The sequence below is a fragment of the Bufo bufo genome, chromosome 1 (genome assembly GCF_905171765.1).
Source record: "Bufo bufo chromosome 1, aBufBuf1.1, whole genome shotgun sequence".
NCBI classification, from domain to species: domain Eukaryota; kingdom Metazoa; phylum Chordata; class Amphibia; order Anura; family Bufonidae; genus Bufo; species Bufo bufo.
Window position 1 is genome coordinate 353,636,563 of NC_053389.1, and position 18,557 is coordinate 353,655,119.

Below are 18,557 nucleotides of genomic sequence, written 5' to 3' on the forward strand. Positions count from 1 at the left end.
TGTTAGATAAGGGTTACCACCTGTACGTGGATAACTTTTATACTAGCATCCCCTTGTTCCAGTCCCTCGCTGCCAGATCCACATCCGCTTGTAGGACAGTGTGGAAAAATCAACACGGTCTCCCTACCTACCCCCTCCAGGTACCTATCCCAAGGGGTGAGACCTGTGCCCTTACCAGTGGAAACTTGTTGCAGGTCAGATATAAGGACAAGAGGGATTGGGGAAAATTGGCTTCTACCTCACAGGTTTTTTTTTGTCCTTCCTCTGGATCAACTTGCAGGATGACAGGCCGAACTGGATGGACAAAAGTCTTTTTTTGGCCTTATGTACTATGTTACTATGTCCTTGTACTGTCCACAATTCACAGTAACGGCATCACCACTGTCCGAGGTAAGGCTGCAACGGTCCTCAAGCCCAATTGTATTGCAGACTACAATCGGTATATGGGAGGAGTTGATCTCTGATCAAGTCCTCAAGCCATATAATGCCATGTGCAAAACCCGGGCATGGTACAAAAAAGTTGCAGTCTATTTGGTACAGGTTGCCATGTACAACTCTTATGCTGTCCCAGAGCGCTGGCAACATAGGGAAATTCCTCCAGTTCTATGAGGCAGTCCTCAAGGCCCTGATCTTTTCTGACTGGGAAAGAGCAGGCCAGAGTACCTCGGGAACTGGAGGCGCCCAGATCGTCCCTGGCCAACACTTTCCAGGTGTGGTCCCCCATACTGGAAAGAAGGGACGGACACCAAAAAAGTGCAGAGTGTCACAGGAGGGAGATACAGAAGGACACTACTACTTAGTGAGACACGTGCCCGGATCATCCGGGCCTCTGCATTGACTGTTGCTTCAGGGAGTACCACACTTGCATGGAGTACTAAATTTATATTCCCCTTCCCCAATTTAGCCACTGACAATCGGATAAAAAAAAAGCTATGGTTCTCAGACTTGACAAAAAAAAAGCTCTTCAAAAATATTTAGTAAAACTAAAGTAAATAAAAAAAAAAGTAGACATTCGGTATTGCCACATCCGTAAGAATCTGCTCTATAAAAAAAAATAAAAAAATGACCTAACCCCTCAGATGAAAACTTTCAAAAAAAAAAGTGCAAAAAACCTGTCACCTTACATCACAAAAAATGTAATAGCAAGTGATCAAAGTCATATGCCCCCAAAATAGTGCCAAAAAAACTGTCTTTTCTGGAAGGCAAATTTTGATGGCCTTTTTTTGGCACCATGTCCCATTTGAAGCCCCCCTGATGCACCCCAAGAGTAGAAACTCCATAAAAGCGACCATCTAAGAAACGACACCCCTCAAGGTATTCAAAACAGATTTTACAAACTTTGTTAACCCTTTAGGTGTTAAACAGTTTATGGCAAATGGAGATGAAATTTCTGAATTTATATTTTTGGTAACCTTGCCTCACAAAAAATGTAATAGATGGGGCGTGGCTGGAAGCTTATATGAGCGGACGCGGTTAGCAGAAGCTCTGGACCTCATACCCTAACCCTTGCCTTATCCTGAATGTAAAAGAACGCCAACATTTCAGTATCGGTGGGTAAGGGATCAGGCAGACCCCGCGCTCAGAAAATGTCCCAAAATAAAGCTCCATCAGCAGCCTTTTCATACTTACCTGCTGCCACCGCGCCGTTCACTTCCTGGATTCTGGCTGGGGGCTGGCTTCATCTTGATTGAAGTCTTCTCCTGGCTGGGCCGTGCGCTGGACTGAACGCGCACGCTGCCGCGCATGCGCCATATTTCTGGCCAGTATAGTACAGAGCCGGCGTTCGCAGCTCTGTACTATTCTGGCCAGGAAGAAGTCACTGTCGTGCATGGGCGGCAGCGTGCGCGTTCAGGACAGCTAGCAGCCCGGCCGGGAGAAAAGGAGTCTTCTGAGCAAGCGCGACCATCGGGATTCTGGAGAAGAGCGGTGGCCGTAACCAGGGGAGACCGAGTCACAACAATAAGGTAAGTGGGAATGAGTTAATCAAGTATATTTACAAAAATGATCACTGTCAAATCATTAGTGATCATAAAGGATTTGCACGCCTGGATAACCAAGATGGCGGCAGTGCAGGAGCTTCAAGTGAATCAGTGCTTTTACTGGCTATTACGACCTTGTCGCTCTTCTGTCTGGGAAGATGGTGGTGGTAAAGGTGGATATACGTCTTTTAAGAGCCAATATGCAAAACATGCGAGAGCGTATTAAAGAGTCTGAACAGAGACTTTCCGATATGGAAGACAGAGTGAATCCGATACCGGCACAAATATCCGAATTGGAGAAGTGAAATTTTGGCAACAGAAAGTCAATGACTACGAGAATCTCACACGGCACAAAAATTTACACATAATAGGGCTACCGAAATGAGCCATCGGCGACATTTGCACAAGTACTCATGCAAATGTCCTGTATCAGTCCCAATACTGGTATCGGGACATCCCTAGTTTCTTTGCATTAGGGTTTATGCACACACCTGAGGTTCCATATACTCAACTTTGGCCATCACTTGAAATGAGCTACTCAATTTCAAATTGCAAACTCAAGCAGATTTTTAAATTAGCGAAGAGCACACATTAAGTTGCATAAACCCATTGGTCTACAGGATTCTGCATAAGTGTTCACACATACTGCAAAGTCTGGAAAACAGGCATTTAACCTGTAGAGGACCCACATCATACATGTACAGTGCGGCAGGGGCCCAACACTCATTGATAGCTGGATCCCTTCTGTATGCGCAGGCATCGGTGAAAACATGGATGACGGCGCATTAACCCTTGATGTCCATGGTCCACACTGACCACAGCATGTGCGCTGTCCATACGGGTATTGGAGCTGCCATTGGGTACCTGCACTGCTGTGACAGGGTACCGATGGCATGGAAGGCAGCCCAATGCCTTACTTGGGCATAGTGGCTGCCTTCTGGGACAGCCTGTGAGATCCAGCCCCCCTGAGTTATTGTAAAGCATTGTAAAGGGGATTAGACCCCCAAAAGTTGAAGTCCCAAAGTGGGACAAAAATAAATAGTTTGTTTTAAAAAAAATATATATAAAGCTGCAAGAAAAAAAAAAAAAAAGCACGTCCTTTTCCCAAAATAAAGTAATAAAAATTTGTAGACATTAGGTAACGCTGCATCCATATTGACCAGCTCTATAATAATATCACGTGACCTAAACCTTCAGACGAACAGTCAAAAAAATTGTGCTAAAAAACATTTGCCACCTTACATCACTGAAAGTGCAACACCAAGCAATCAAAAAGGCATACGCCTACCTAACAGTCACCGCCCCCCGCAAAAAATGAGCCCCTACCTAAGACAATCACCCAAAAAAAAAAAAAAAGGAAACTATGGCTCCCAGAATATGGAGACAATTTTTTTTGTTTCAAAAATGCTGTTGAACTGTAAAAATTTACTTTAATTTATGTGACATTAGGTATCGCCGTGTCCGCAAGAACCTGCTCTATAAAAATACCAAATGATCCAACCTGTCAGATGAATGTTGTAAATAACAAAAACTGCAAAACACTGAATTGGTCTTACTGGCAATTCCCTTTTCATGAAGCCTCCATGACTGCAACTTACTTTGAGATTATCCTCCTACCAGACAGGAACAGCAAGCTTTAAAAAAAAAAAAAAAAAAAAAAACCTCCTTGCCATCCTCAGTGTCTTCTGGACTTGACAGGCCCTAAATTTCAACACTCAACCACAAAACTTCAATTCCTTAAGTTTAAAACTTAAGTCAACTAGGTTATACATATTAAATTTTATATAACTACAGAGCCTTATTATTGTATTTCACAATTAGGTTTCTTCCTTTTTTATTGGGTGGGAATATAAGCAGTGCCATCATGGAGGCTTCATGAAAAGGGAATTACCAGTAAGACTAATTCAGTTTTTCCCCTCACCTCCATGATGGCATCTTACTTTGAGAACTAAAGGAAACAGGGACAACTGCAATAAGAACCTTTCTCCCGTAAGAGGTCCCTCCTAGCATCAATATCCACCCTGTAGTGTTTGAGAAGAGTATGGTGATTGGTTGAACCAGGTTGCAGCTTTACATATCTGATCTAACGAAGATGCCTTTTCCGCCCAGGATGTCGATCCTGCCCTGCTAGAATTGGTTTTCAGATTAGAAGGAGGTTCCTTCCCTATTACTCTGTAGGCTTCACAAATGGCTGACTTTAGCCAATGTGCAATGCTCGCTTTAGAAGCCTTTAAACCTTTTCTACCCCTAGAAACTGAGTGAAGAGGAAGAGGTTATTGAATTTTCTCCAGGACTTAGTAGCAGATAAATATTTCAAGACACATCTTTTGGTCCATTACCATGGTGATGGATGAGCACAGTGATGTCACCACAGGTACTGAAGAAAGAACAGGAGACCGGCAGCTACGCGATCAATTGGAGGAGAGATAGAGAGAATATATATATAACCCTCATTGGCACTGCCCCACCAATGTTTATTATACTGGGGTGTTGGGGGGGCGCACTGCACCACCAATGTTCATTATACTGGGGGGTTGGGCGCACTAATACATTCCTATGGGTAAAAATGCCGGATCAATGGCATTCAGGCAAATCTTCCGTTTTTTCCCGCCGGAGATAAAACCGTAGCATGCTGCGGTTCTATCTTTTGCCTGATCAGTCAAAATGACTGAACTGAAGACATCCTGATGCAAACTTAACGGATAAGGCCTCTTTCACAATTGCGTTGTCCGGATCCGGCGTGTACTCCACTTGCCGGAATTACACGCCGGATCTGGAAAAACGCAAGTGTACTGAAAGTATTTGAAGACGGATCCGTCTTCAAAATGCTTTCAGTGTTACTATGGCAGCCAGGACGCTATTAAAGTCCTGGTTGCCATAGTAGTAGTGGGGAGCAGTATACTTAGTCCGTGCGGCTCCCGGGGCGCTCCAGAATGACGTCAGAGCGCCCCGGGAGCCGCACGGACAGTAAGTATGCTGCTCCCCACTACACTTTAGCGTCCTTGCAGCCATGGTAACCATTCAGAAAAAGCTAAAAGTCGGGTCCAGCAATGCGCCGAAACGACGTTTAGCTTAAGGCCGGATCTGGATCAATGCCTTTCAATGGGCATTAATTCCGGATCCGGCCTTGCGGCAAGTGTTCAGGATTTTTGGCCGGAGCAAAAAGCGCAGCATGCTGCGGTATTTTCTCCGGCCAAAAAACGTTCCGTTCCGTAACTGAAGACATCCTGAACGGATTTCTCTCCATTCAGAATGCATTAGGATAAAACTGATCAGGATTCTTCCGGCATAGAGCCCCGAAGACGGAACTCTATGCCGGAAGAAAAGAACGCAGGTGTGAAAGAGCCCTTACTCTCCATTCAGAATGCATGGGGATATACCTGATCAGTTCTTTTCCGGTATAGAGCCCCTGTGACGGAACTTTATGCCGGAAATTAAAAACGCTAGTGTGAAAGTACCCTAAAATATAAAGTTTAAAATATCAGGGCTGTGGAGTCGGAGTCAGAGTCGAGGAGTCGGAGGAAAACAGGGACGCTTGCCTGGGGGTTAGAATATACAGGGCGCTGTAGTGAGCTCTTTACTTGGATTATTACAGGATATCTCTTACTTTGTCTTAGCTCTGTACTCCGGTAATAGCAGAGCAGGCAGTTCGAGGGGCGGCGCTCACTCACTGTCACTGACGTCACGCGCCTGCTCCTCCCACTAGGCGGAGCAGGCGCGTGACGTCAGTGAGTGAACGCCGCCTGCACTGCCTGCTGTTACCGGAGCTAAGCCAAAGTAAGAGTCAGAGACTCAGATTTCAAAATAATAAGAAAATAGCTCTGCATTGAGAAATGAAGTGACTGATTAGTTTAATATACTGCTGCTGAGCGTCGGGGAGGGGGATCTGTGGATGACACTGTAGGGGGATCTGTGGTCTGTGGATGGCAGGCAGTGCCATCCACAGATCCCCCTACAGTGCCATCCACAGACCACAGATCCCCCTCCCCTAAACAGTGCCATCCACACAGATCTCCCCCCTAAACAGTGCCATCATGATGATCAACCCCTCCCACAAATATTCATGAGGGAGAGATGAGTCATTGTTGTTACTGCTGCATGTAAACACAGCAATAACAGAACCTAGAAAAGGTGTAAAGATCGTTTTTTTTTTTCAAAAAATCAAGCTTGACTAATGTATATGTATATCCTGATTAATTTTGTTAGGTTTTATTTTTTTTCCCATAACTCTGATAACCCCTTTAAATTATAAAAAAAAATCTATGCGGTGAGCATTTGCCATTTTTTTGTCACCTTGTCACTCCAAAAAATAGGATAGGACTGTTCTATTATGGGCCGAAAGTTTCATAAAATGCGAAATGCACGCCGCTTTTTTGCGCGGTATTGAGCATCGCAATACTTTTTTATGGTGACAAAAGCTAATCAAAATTTTGGTATCTAAACAACCCTACGCAAATCTGATCGGCGTAGCGTTGTCACAATACCAAAATTTTGATTCGGTTTTGATTTGGCGTCAAATTTAATTCAGCTCCTACATTTTTCAGTTCAGGAGCCAATGGCTACTAGGTATTTTCTTTAGTCTGGAGCACTGATTCTGCTTTGGAGACAGACACCAAAACGCTGCTTGCAGTGTTGGTGTCCGTCTGATGAAACGGAGCCAAATGGATCCGTACTGGCACACAATGTAAGTCAATGGGGACGGATCAGTTTTCATTGACAATCTGGCACAATAGAAAACAGACCCGTCCTCCATTGACTTTCAATGGTGTTCAAGACAGATCCGTCTTGGCTATGTTAAAGATAATACAAACGGATCTGTTCAGAACGGATGCAGACGGTTGTATTATCTAAACGGATCAGTCCATGACGGATGCGTACAAAACACGTGTGAAAGTAGCCTTATACACTGATCGTATCCATATTACAATCCATCAGTAGTCATGCTTGCATAGTAACAAAGTGGTGTCTTATGAACACTCCCAGCCACAATCATGGGTACAAGGGCATAATGTGATGAAACAGTGAAACTAAACATTAAATAGGCAATTTGGACACATTAGTAGCATTAGCTGAAGTGAGACAACTGTCTAACAGTGCTCCAGTTACAGTGTAATGCATATTTACAGGAACTTCAGAAGCTGGAGATAACTATGGTTTAGGCTTCAGGTACCTTTTTTTCTTACAGCATAGTAAAAGCCTAAAGCTACCATTTACCACAGAAAATTATGGCATTGGCTACTTATGAAGGAGTTGGAGTCACAACACAGCCCTGTCCATGAATATTTTTAAAATACCTCTACCATGCCATTCCTCCATCATTCTTGCTGCAGGTTTATGAATGACCTGCCAAAGGTGCCATAAACTTCCAACTAGGTATTTCTGGTTAGGTGCAAGTCTGCACAGTGCCACTGGCAGCAGGACACACCCCAATGCTGGCAGCAGGACATACCCCAATGTTGCAGAATTCCTACATGGGAACTGCAAGTAGTTACTACATGTCAGGTCATCTTTAAAAGACCAAGTTACAGATGTTAAGAAGTCACAAATGTTTAGAGCAATTTCCTTGTACTAGTATGGTCAGACTTGCATGAATGCGTTTACTCACACCTTCCTCCAGCACAGTTCTGTGGCACTGGTGCAATCCTCCTGCAGCAGCCACATGCCATACACCTGAAGTTTAAGACAGGCATCCTCAAACTGCGGCCCTCCAGCTCAACTCCCACAATGCCCTGCTGTAGGCTCTTCAGGCATGCTGGGAGCTGTCGTTTTGCAACAGCTGGAGGGCCGCAGTTTGAGGATGCCTGCTTTAAAACCTTTAATTTGAGTTTGTTCTACAAATGCTTCCCCACAGGATAGGCGATAAGTGATGGGGTCAGACCCCCCCGGAGAACGGAGTTCCTGAAGTGCCTCAGAAGAATGAGGTGACACTGTTCGATTCACTTCTATAGGAGTCAGCACACCCATAGAAGTGAATGGACAGATGGTTACACACCACCATTCCATTCTCATGACACTTTGGAACCTCTGATCATCTCCTGCTGAGGGTCACATCGGTCAGACCCCTAGCATCCCTATCCACTGGCAAACGGTACTTTCACATTTGCGTTGTTGGATCCCGGCAGGCAATTAAGTCGCCGTAACTGCCTGGCAGATGCAGCAATCTATATGCAAACTGATACGGATCACAAATGCATTGCAATACCAGATCCATCTCTCCGGTTGTCATCTGCAAAACCAGATCAGTTTTTCCGAAACACTTGGGCATTAATGCATTACAAGGGAAAATAACGTCGGATCTGGCGTTCCAGCAAGTGTTCCGGAATTTGACAGAAATTTAATACAGCAGCATGCTGCGGTATTTTCTCTGTCCAAAAACATAGTGCCTGAACTGAAGACATCCTGAACAGATTGCTCTGCATTCAGAATGCATTAGGATAAAAAACGGATCTGTTTTTTTCTGGTATTGAGCCCCTAGGACGGAACTCAATAGCGAAGAAGTTTAACTCAAGTGTGAAAGTACCGTTAAGATACTTTCACATATGCAATTTGGTTTTTAGATCGGTTCCAGTTTGACTACATATCAGTATGCATCTGTTCTGTAGGGAGGCGGTTGTGTGAAATTGAACAAACTGGATCTGTCACTAAATACATTGAAAGTCAATGGGTGACCGATAATGTTTTTTAGACTCCTAAAAACTGAACCCATCACCATTGAGATTGTTTTTAGTGATCGATCTGGTTTGTTCTGGTTCAATGACTGGACTTAAAGGGAACCTGTCACCTGGGTTTTGGGTATGGCCGCTAGCACATCTGCAATACCCAGTCCCCATAGCTCTGTGTGCTTTTATCGTCACTGACGCATCTCAGGTTAATTTGCATATGTATAAAAAAAACACACAATAAAAGCACACTGAGCTATAGGGACTGGGTATTGTGGATGTGCTAGCGGCCATCTAGCAGCCCATGTCCTCAGCTCCTTACCCAAAATCCCGGTGACAGGTTCCATTTAAAACCACAGCTTGCCGCAGTTTTGAGTCTGGTGACAATCAGGATGCCTTCCTTTTGTCACCATTTAAATGGATTTTTTCCATTCAGAATACATGGGAACAAAAAAAATGATAACCAATTTGGCCCAGATACTAAAGCCAAAACCTCAGATGGAAAAGTAGCCTTCATTGGTTAACCATTATTAAATGTAAACCCCAGCTTGTAAGAGCAGTGCACAGCTCCGGTTTGGCCAGCCATAAATTGGGGCTCACCTACAGATAAACCCACAATCGGCGATACATGGCCAGCCCCTCCCCCTCCAGCAGATGGCGCCAACAAAAGCAGAACAAAGGATGCATATAAGAACATTGTTAAACGCAGAATATTACCAGAGGAGAGCTCCACAACTTACGCTGCTTGATTTACACTGGGAGAAATATCAGGTACGCACCCTGCGTCCTCCTCGGCTTTGCTTGCATCGATCTGCTCCCCCTCGGAGCCATTTTGGCCTACCGGCATCACGGACTGTTTCGTGTCGGCGGAGTCACCCTGTGCAGTCTCATGGCCGTTCTCGGAGGTTTCCATGTACTGCTGCTCGGTCTCTGCCATTTTCGATCACTCGAGCAAGGGGATCACGTCTTTAAAAGAAAGCCAAGGGTTACAGATGAGAAGACGTGCACACGCTCATGGCGTATTAAACAAGCAGACACTGCGCTGGCTACAAACAAAGCGTGCGGGGCCTAACGCAAAGTACCTTAAAACAGTCGCGGTGCGTGCGGACTCGGCCTCCTCGATGCTGCCTGTTCGCGAAGCCGCCTCTCACCCTTCCCCCAAAATGGTTTCTCTTGAGACAACCGACTCGTGGCTACCTTTATAAAGCAGAAACGTCACACCACTGAATATGGCCGCTCGCTATTGGTTAATCCACCAACACGCTCGTATCATTGAGCTTCCCTATTGGTCTGATTACTGCAGAGGTTGAAGGCGGGGCGATTTCCTGCGTTTCACCGCGAGACTTTAAAGTGGAGGAACATGGGAAGCTTTTATTGTCTGTCGCTGGGACCGCTGATCTCTTCGCGGAAGGCCGTGGGGTCATTATCGGTAACACTACTTGTAGGGGTTTCCACAAAGTGTTGAAGTACTTTCACACCAGCGTTAGTCTTTTTCGGTATAGAGTTCCGTCCTAGGGGCTCAATACCTGGAAAAGAACTGATCGGTTTATCCTAATGCATTCTGAATGGAGAGCAATCCATGCAATATGCATCAGGATGTCTTCAGTTACTGCAAAACGGATCCGGTTTCCCAGTCTTCACATGCGCAGACCTTTTAAAAATGCAAAAAAAAAATATACCAGATCCGATTTTCCGGATGACACCGGTGTGTTTGATCCGGATCCATCTACAAATGGTATCCGTTTGCACGTGGATTTCTGGATCCGGCAGGCAGTTCCGGCGGTATGTAATATGTTATTTATTTATTGTTTATATATTTTATATGTAAATTTGGGAAAGGGGGTGATTTATCCATTTTATTTTTACAGTTTATTTAATAACAATTCCCCCCCCCCCCCCCCCTTAGGGGCTAGAACCTGTGATCTTTTAATCCCTTGTCCTACTCACCCTAATAGAACTCTATTAGGCCCCTTTCACACGGGTGAGTTTTCTGCGCGGGTGCAATGCAGGCCCCATAGAAGTGAATGGGGCTGCGTGAAAATCGCAAACATCTGCAACCAAGTGCGGATGCGGTGCGATTTTCACGCACGGTTTCTAGGTGACTATCGAGATGGGGACCCGATCATTATTATTTTCCCTTATAACATGGTTATAAGGGAAAATAATAGCATTCTGAATACAGAATGCTAAGTAAATTAGGGATGGAGGGGTAAACAAATAAAATAAATTAAACTTGCCTTATTCACTTGTTCACGCTGATGGTGATGGACCATGTGATGAGCGCAGTGACGTCCCCAAAGGTCCTTTTCTCCCAGGTCCTCAAAGAAGAAGAAAGAAGACAAGTCGGGCTGCGCAAACAAGTGGATGAAGTGAGTTTAATTTTTTTAACCCCTCCAGTGATGTTTTACTTTGCATTCTGTATGAAGAATGCTATTGTTTTCCCTTATAACCATGTTATAAGGGAAAATAATAATGATCGGGTCCCCATCTCGATAGTCACCTAGAATCCTGCGTGAAAATCGCAGTGTCTCTCACCCCCCCGTGCTGCTGCCACCACCACCAATGAGAGGAGGGAGGACAAGAGGAGGGGCGGGGCTGTGGCCACTGCTCCACCAATGAAGAGAAATCTCTCATTAATTCATATACAGGAGGCGGGAGCTGGCTGCAGAATCACATAGCCGGCTCCCGACCTCTATGAGCGGTAGCTGCGATCTGCGGTAGTTAACTCCTCAGGTGCCGCACCTGAGGGGGTTTACTGCAGCGGATCGTAGCTACTGCTCATAGAGGTCGGGAGCCGGCTATGTGATTCTGCAGCCAGCTCCCGCCTCCTGTATATGAATTAATGAGAGAGTAATTTTCATTGGTGGAGCAGTGCGCCCCCACCCAAGCCCCCCAGTATTGGTGGCAGTGGCCACAGGATCCCCTCTCCCCTCCTCCTCAGTGGCAGTTCCAATCGGAGCCCCAGCAGTCTAAGCCTGGGGCTCCGATCGGTTACCATGGCAGCCAGGACGCTATTGAAGACCTGGCTGCCATAGTCGGCTCCCTTGCTGCTGTGTGCACAAAGCACAGAGCAGCAGGGACAGTGTGAGCTCCTATTAGCCCCCTTAGCGTTCTAGTCCCTAAGGGGGCTAATAGTTAGTAAAAAAATAAATAAATATGATAGATATATAGATATAGATAGAGAGATGAAAAACGGACAGCACTCCAAGTAAAAGATAGTGGTGTTTATTCACCCATGTGGATGGCAACGTTTCAGCTAATACAAGATGGAGACAATGCGCACCTCTGTGTACCTCTTTCAAGATGGCCAATGAAGCTTCTCCACACTTGTGCGCATGCTCCGGCTACGTCATTTGAGGAAGCCATATTATGATCTGTATGCGACTTGGCGCCTGCGCATTGTCTCCATCTTAACGCCGGACGTGGCGGTATATGACATGTGCGGCACGGATAACGGCCCCGGGTATGTCATCGCTCCCCCCTCCCTTTGGCAGCATCATTTCTTCTCGCCCCTCCCACTATCTGTGCACCTGGTTTTTATTAAAGAGGACCTTTCACCTGTATAAACTATGTGAACTGAGTATGCTGCCATATAGAGCGGCGCCCGGGGATCTCACTGCACCTACTATTATCCCCGGGCGCCGCTCCGTTCTCCCGTTATAGGCTCCGGTACCTTTGCTTTTTAAGTTATAGTAGGTGGGTCTTCCCTTGTCCTGTGGGCGTCTCCTTCTCCTAGGCTGCATTGCTGGCCAATCGCAGTGCACAGCTCACAGCCTGGGAGGTTTTTTTCTCCCAGGCTTTGAGCTGTGCACTGCGATTGGCCAGCAATGCAGCCTAGGAGAAGGAGACACCCACAGGACAAGAGAAGACCCACCTACTATAACTTAAAAAGCAAAGGTACCGGAGCCTATAACGGGAGAACGGAGCGGCGCCCGGGGATAATAGTAAGTGCAGTGAGATCCCCGGGCGCCGCTCTATATGACAGCATACTCAGTTCACATAGTTTATACAGGTGAAAGGTCCTCTTTAATTGATTAATACACTTTTATGTCATAATGGATTCACTTTATAATGTATTTTGTACACATTAGTGATGTATCTTGTCGCTGATTCATATGACACTGTTATACATATATTTTGATATGCACTATTTGCACTTTATTGTACCTGTTTGCTTATTGATTATACTGTGATGTAATAGGGGTTGGACTATATATACCCCACTTTGCACTGTGTTCATTGCTTGAAAAAGGCTCTTGTATGAGCTGAAACGTTGCCATCCACATGGGTGAATAAACACCACTATCTTTTACTTGGAGTGCTGTCCGTTTTTCATCTCTATCAGACGGGGTGAGCTGCTACATCCCTGGACCTAGCACCCTCCTTGTGTTTTTCCAGTGCCGCCATTATTTTCTTAGATAGAGAGAGAGATATAATAGATATATAGAGAAATGGATATACAGTACAGACCAAAAGTTTGGACAACACCCTCTCATTCAAAGAGTTTTCTTTATTTTCATGACTATGAAGGCATCAAAACTATGAATTAACACATGTGGAATTTTATACATAACAAACAAGTGTGAAACAACTGAAAATATGTCATATTCTAGGTTCTTCAAAGTAGCCACCTTTTGCTTTGATTACTGCTTTGCAAACTCTTGGCATTCTCTTGATGAGCTTCAAGAGGTAGTCCCCTGAAATGGTCTTCCAACAGTCTTGAAGGAGTTCCCAGAGATGCTTAGCACTTGTTGGCCCTTTTGCCTTCACTCTGCGGTCCAGCTCACCCCAAACCATCTCGATTGGGTTCAGGTCCAGTGACTGTGGAGGCCAGGTCATCTGGCGCAGCACCCCATCACTCTCCTTCATGGTCAAATAGCCCTTACTTTCAAAGTTTTCCCAATTTTTCGGCTGACTGACTGACCTTCATTTCTTAAAGTAATGATGGCCACTCGTTTTTCTTTAGTTAGCTGCTTTTTTCTTGCCATAATACCAATTCTAACAGTCTATTCAGTAGGACTATCAGCTGTGTATCCACCTGACTTCTCCTCAACGCCACTGATGGTCCCAACCCCATTTATAAGGCAAGAAATCCCACTTATTAAACCTGACAGGGCACACCTGTGAAGTAAAAACCATTTCAGGGGACTACCTCTTGAAGCTCATCAAGAGAATGCCAAGAGTGTGCAAAGCAGTAATCAAAGCAAAAGGTGGCTACTTTGAACCTAGAATATGACATATTTTCAGTTGTTTCACACTTGTTTGTTATGTATATAATTCCACATGTGTGTGTTCATAGTTTTGATGCCTTCAGTGTGAATCTACAATTTTCATAGTCATGAAAAAAAGAAAACCCTTTGAATGATAAGGTGTGTCCAAACTTTTGGTCTGTACTGTATATATAATAGATATAGATAGATATATTGGCCTGCACTCCAGTAGACTTTCAAAATAGTCAATGAAAAAACTCTATTCACCCATGAAGTGGCACAGAGCGACGTTTCGGCTCATACATGAGCCTTTCTCAAGCATTGGTACAAAGGGCATTGTTATTCACAGTGGGCATTTCATCCAACCTCCAGGCACGATCCTTGTCCACAAAATCTTCTCCCAAGTGTGTATATAAGTGTCTGGAAAAAGTGAAAAAATTAAATGAATATAAATAATATCACTTATTGGATTGAACATTGAATACAGATATGGTGCTATAGTGTGAGTACTGGTTGGCTTGCCTTTATTTCCTTGTATTGTACGTGAAGCCTCCTAGACGGGTTCATTGGTTAAAAAAGTAAAATACTTTATTTTTTTTTATTTTTTTTCTGTACTGTGGTAGTAATAAGTGATATTATTTATATTCATTTTATTTTTTCACTTTTTCCAGACACTTATATACACTTGGGAGAAGATTTTGTGGACAAGGATCGTGCCTGGAGGTTGGATGAAATGCCCACTGAATAACAATGCCATTTACCCCTTTTTTTGAAAAAGGAACTCTTTTAATAAAGTGTTTTCACATGTCCCGACTGCATTGCAAGAGGGTTTCCCTTTTGTTCTAGTAATATGTTTTTTTAAATATTATAAGTAAGGAAACCGTATGTATTGTACTTTTTTTGTTTTTTATGCAGCAGGATTCCTTATTCTTCATAGCTGAGTGCTAATTAAAGCGCAACTGTAACAGCCGACAGAGAAGAACCCTCTTAGTCAAGATACCTAGCAGGATGAGGACCCGTGGTGGTGCTGGCACTGACGTGTTGTCACCACTCGGGGTCCCCTATGTGGGAGGGCTATTCATCTTGGAAGGGATGGATGCTCACCTGACCTGTTAGAGACTGGAATTAATCCATAGTGACTGGTTAGCTTTGGCGCTTGTAATTTGTGAGCACATGGCGACCGTAATGTCATTTATTCACTTAGAAAGGATGTTAGAGAATGACTGGCAATGATCCCTTTTCAAATATGGCGTGTTTTGCAGAAGGTTCTGTGACGCGCTTGCGCCTCTTTCTTGCCCATAGTCAATGGGTGTGGAACATGGTGTGCGCAGATGCCGCTCTGGTCATAGGATGGCGACCATGCGGCGCATGCGCTCTTCCATCCAGTCCTGTTTGATGTAATGCAGCCGGGGCATGTGCGACGGTAATCTCTGAACGCGCCGATTTGCGCGCTGGTGTATGTGGGCGCCATCGTTCATCCAGGTACGAATATGTCCTCTCCTCCTACTTACTTGTGCACCGATGACGTATATGCACTGATTACACATGTATGTGATACAGATGAATTCAATTATGCACTTACATGGTTTTTATGTAATGTATTGTACATTATATCTTATTCGTTGTATGCACTTCATCACTTTATCTTGCAGCGTCCATATTTGATATTGTATGAATATGTTTTTTATATATGTTTTTTTTTTTTTCCCCCCCTAATCATCAATTATGTAATGTCACTGATCACTTTGATACACCTTTTATATGTTCGCTGTTCACTTTGTATCAATGCTTGAGAAAGGCTCCTGTGTGAGCCGAAACGTCGCTCTGTGCCACTTTATGGGTGAATAAAGTTTTTTCATTGACTATTTTAAAAGTCTACCGAAGGGCAGGCCAATTTTTCATTCTATATCAGTGGGTAAGCACCTATTGCCATACTTCTTGGGCTTTGCACCCGTTTCCCTCTCTTTTTCTTGCATGGTATCGGCCCTAAAAAAATCTATATCGGTCGATCCCGATACCTCCATCCCTAATTTACTTGGCATTCTGTATGAAGAATGCCATTTCCCCTTATAACCATGTTATAAAGGAAAATAATAAAATTTACACAACACCGATCCCAAACTTCTGTGAAGAAGTCCGGGTTCGGGTCTGGGTACCAAACATGGAGATTTTTCTCACGCGCGTGCAAAATGCATTAAAACGCTTTGCACTCATGTGGAATAATCGTGCATTTTCCCGCGACGCACCCGCCTTCTATCCGGCTCTCACACGCGACGCCCGTGTGAAAGAGGCCTTAGGGTGAATAGGATCTCACACTCTCTGCTGCCCTGTGCATAGTACACACAGCAGCAGGGAGATTACCATAGCAGCCAGGGCTTCAGTAGCATCCTGGCTGCCATGGTAACTGATCGGAGCCCTGCAGTTACACTGCTGGGGCTCCGATCAGAAACTGCCACCAATGAGAGGAGGTGAGGGGCTGTGGCTACTGCCACCAATGTTTTTAATACTTGGGGGTGGCACCTGAGGGGTTAATTGCTGCTGATCGCAGTGCCCTGTCAGAGGCAGGGTGCCGGCAATGTATTTCTGCCGCCGCCAGAATTTGTAATGTATTAAACGTTAGTTATCATTGGTTGCGCAGTGGCCACAGCCCCTCCTCCGCCCCTCTGCGCTCTAATTGGAGGCAGCAGCAAGGGGGGGGAGGGAAAGACTGCTTCCCTCTTTCCTGTGCTGCTGAGAGCAGTAACACAGCCTAGTATCGATAAATGACAAATCCCGATATCGTATCGGGCTAAAAGTATTGATTGGATATCGAAAGTTTGATACCCAAAACAACCCTACCAGGGACTGGAAACAACTTGGAGAAAAAAAGGTTTAAAAGCCTCCTCCCCTTTACCATGTCCAGTTGTTTCCTGTCCCTTGGGTTGAAGTGGAGTGATGCTTCAGGGGTTCCCTCCTGCTTAAAGAGGACCTTTCACCGATTCTTACCCTATGAACTAACTATACAGACATGGAGAGCGGCGCCCGTGGATCTCTCTGCACTTACTATTATCCCCGGGCGCCGCTCCGTTCTGCCGTTATGCCCTCCGGTATCTCCGCTCACTAAGTTATAGTAGGCGGAGATACCAGTCCCTAAGTTATGGTAGGCGGAGTCTGCCCTAGTGCTGGCCAATCGCAGCGCAGAGCTCACAGCCTGGGAGGTTATTTTCTCCCAGGCTGTGAGCTCTGCAATGCGATTGGCCAGCGCTAGGGCAGACTCCGCCTACCATAACTTAGGGAACGGAGATACCGGAGGACATAGCAGGAGAACGGAGCGGCGCCCGGGGATAATAGTAAGTGCAGTGAGATCCCCGGGCGCCGCTCTACATGGCTGTATACTTAGTTCATAGGGTAAGAATCGGTGAAAGGTCCTCTTTAAACATTTTTTTTCTCTGCCTTGGTGTAAGTTGCCCTGATTTTAGTCAGGAGGGCTGATGCAGGGCAGCGGTCTCCGGAACAAGAGAGCAGGGTGGATAAAGATTATTTTTTTATTTATTTTTTTAAATCTGCCTTTTTTTTTTTATTCAGATTTTTTTTTAATATAAAATGCTTTTTGAGGAAAATATATTACCATCCAAAGGTTATTCCATCATGAAATAAAGATTATTTTTTTTTAATTATGTAGAATAAGGCTGTATATGTTTAATTTTTTTTGGTAAATAAATTCCATTAATCCATTCACAATGTCATGCTCTTCCAGAGGTTTTTGTAAGATTATTGGGCAGTTTCTCTGCCTACAAGATATTATCATAGATGCTTGGTTTACTTTTGCAGTTCTCAAAACTGAATTTGACTCCGCAGAGATCACATGCCTCTTCACAGCAAAAATTTTATAACCTGAACAGAGTTGAGAAAAATACCTTAATCCTAACTTCTACAAACCTATGAATACAGAATCAACCTTTTCAAACTAATATGAAAAGTTGTTCTAAAAATCTTCATCTACTTGCATATTATAAGTTATACCAGCAAGAATTAGTCTTTTTGTAGAAAACTATGATTTAAATCAAATCCACCCTGCAAGAGAGCGGTCCTTCCGTCTGCCTAGGCCTAAGTCCTGCAGTGCCAGGCTGCCCCGGGTGTCTATGCACCTTCTGTTAAGGTGCCTGGGAGGTGTGGTCCGGCATTTTCGTCACTCCAGGGGGCGGAGTCTCGCGATACTGGGTCACGTAGGGGACATGCAGCTGCGCCCCACGTGACCCGGAGTTCAGGTAAAAATGCTGACTCAGTACAGGGATTGGCGTTCCTCATCGGCGCTAGTGTCTGGACGGATGCAGCCATGTCCCTTCGTGCAGAGAAGCCATCTAATTGCTCCCAAGGCCCTCAGCCCAGTAAGCCTCCTCCTCAGTGAAAAGTTTTTTTATTTTATGCACCACTTCAGGTCTTGGTCACTAGGGAGTTATTTTCTTGGTGGAGGTCCCTTTTCTTTAAAAATCTAGCCTCCTAAGGATACTTTTATTTTTTTTCTGGATCAGGCAGCGTTTTAACGGATCCGGTTATATTATCTTTAACATATTTTTAAAGGGGGTTGTCCCGGTTCAGTGTGTTTGGTGATGTCACTGGCTCTGATGGGCGGGCTTTAGCGCTGCCATAGCTGTTTTACTGGCTAGGGCAGCGCTAAATCCCACCCATCAGTGCCGGTGGCGTCACCGTGCTTCCTGGCAGCCCCATGG

General features: G+C 44.8%; 1 protein-coding gene across 2 annotated transcripts in view; it reads right to left on the reverse strand.

Moving 5' to 3' along the window:
• The window catches only part of HNRNPAB (heterogeneous nuclear ribonucleoprotein A/B), a 28,179-nt gene extending 18,313 nt beyond the window's left edge, over positions 1–9,866 (reverse strand). The window contains exons 1-2 of one of the 2 annotated variants that reach the window (XM_040404811.1): positions 9,721–9,866; positions 9,418–9,604 (exon numbers count right to left, since the gene is read on the reverse strand). In XM_040404811.1, the coding sequence (XP_040260745.1) occupies positions 9,418–9,575 (158 nt within the window). In that variant the 5' untranslated portion in view covers positions 9,576–9,604; positions 9,721–9,866. Of the gene's footprint in view, positions 1–9,378; positions 9,605–9,720 lie in introns of both variants that reach the window. The other variant, XM_040404802.1, reaches the window with a different exon arrangement.
• Positions 9,867–18,557: the final 8,691 nt, after the last annotated feature.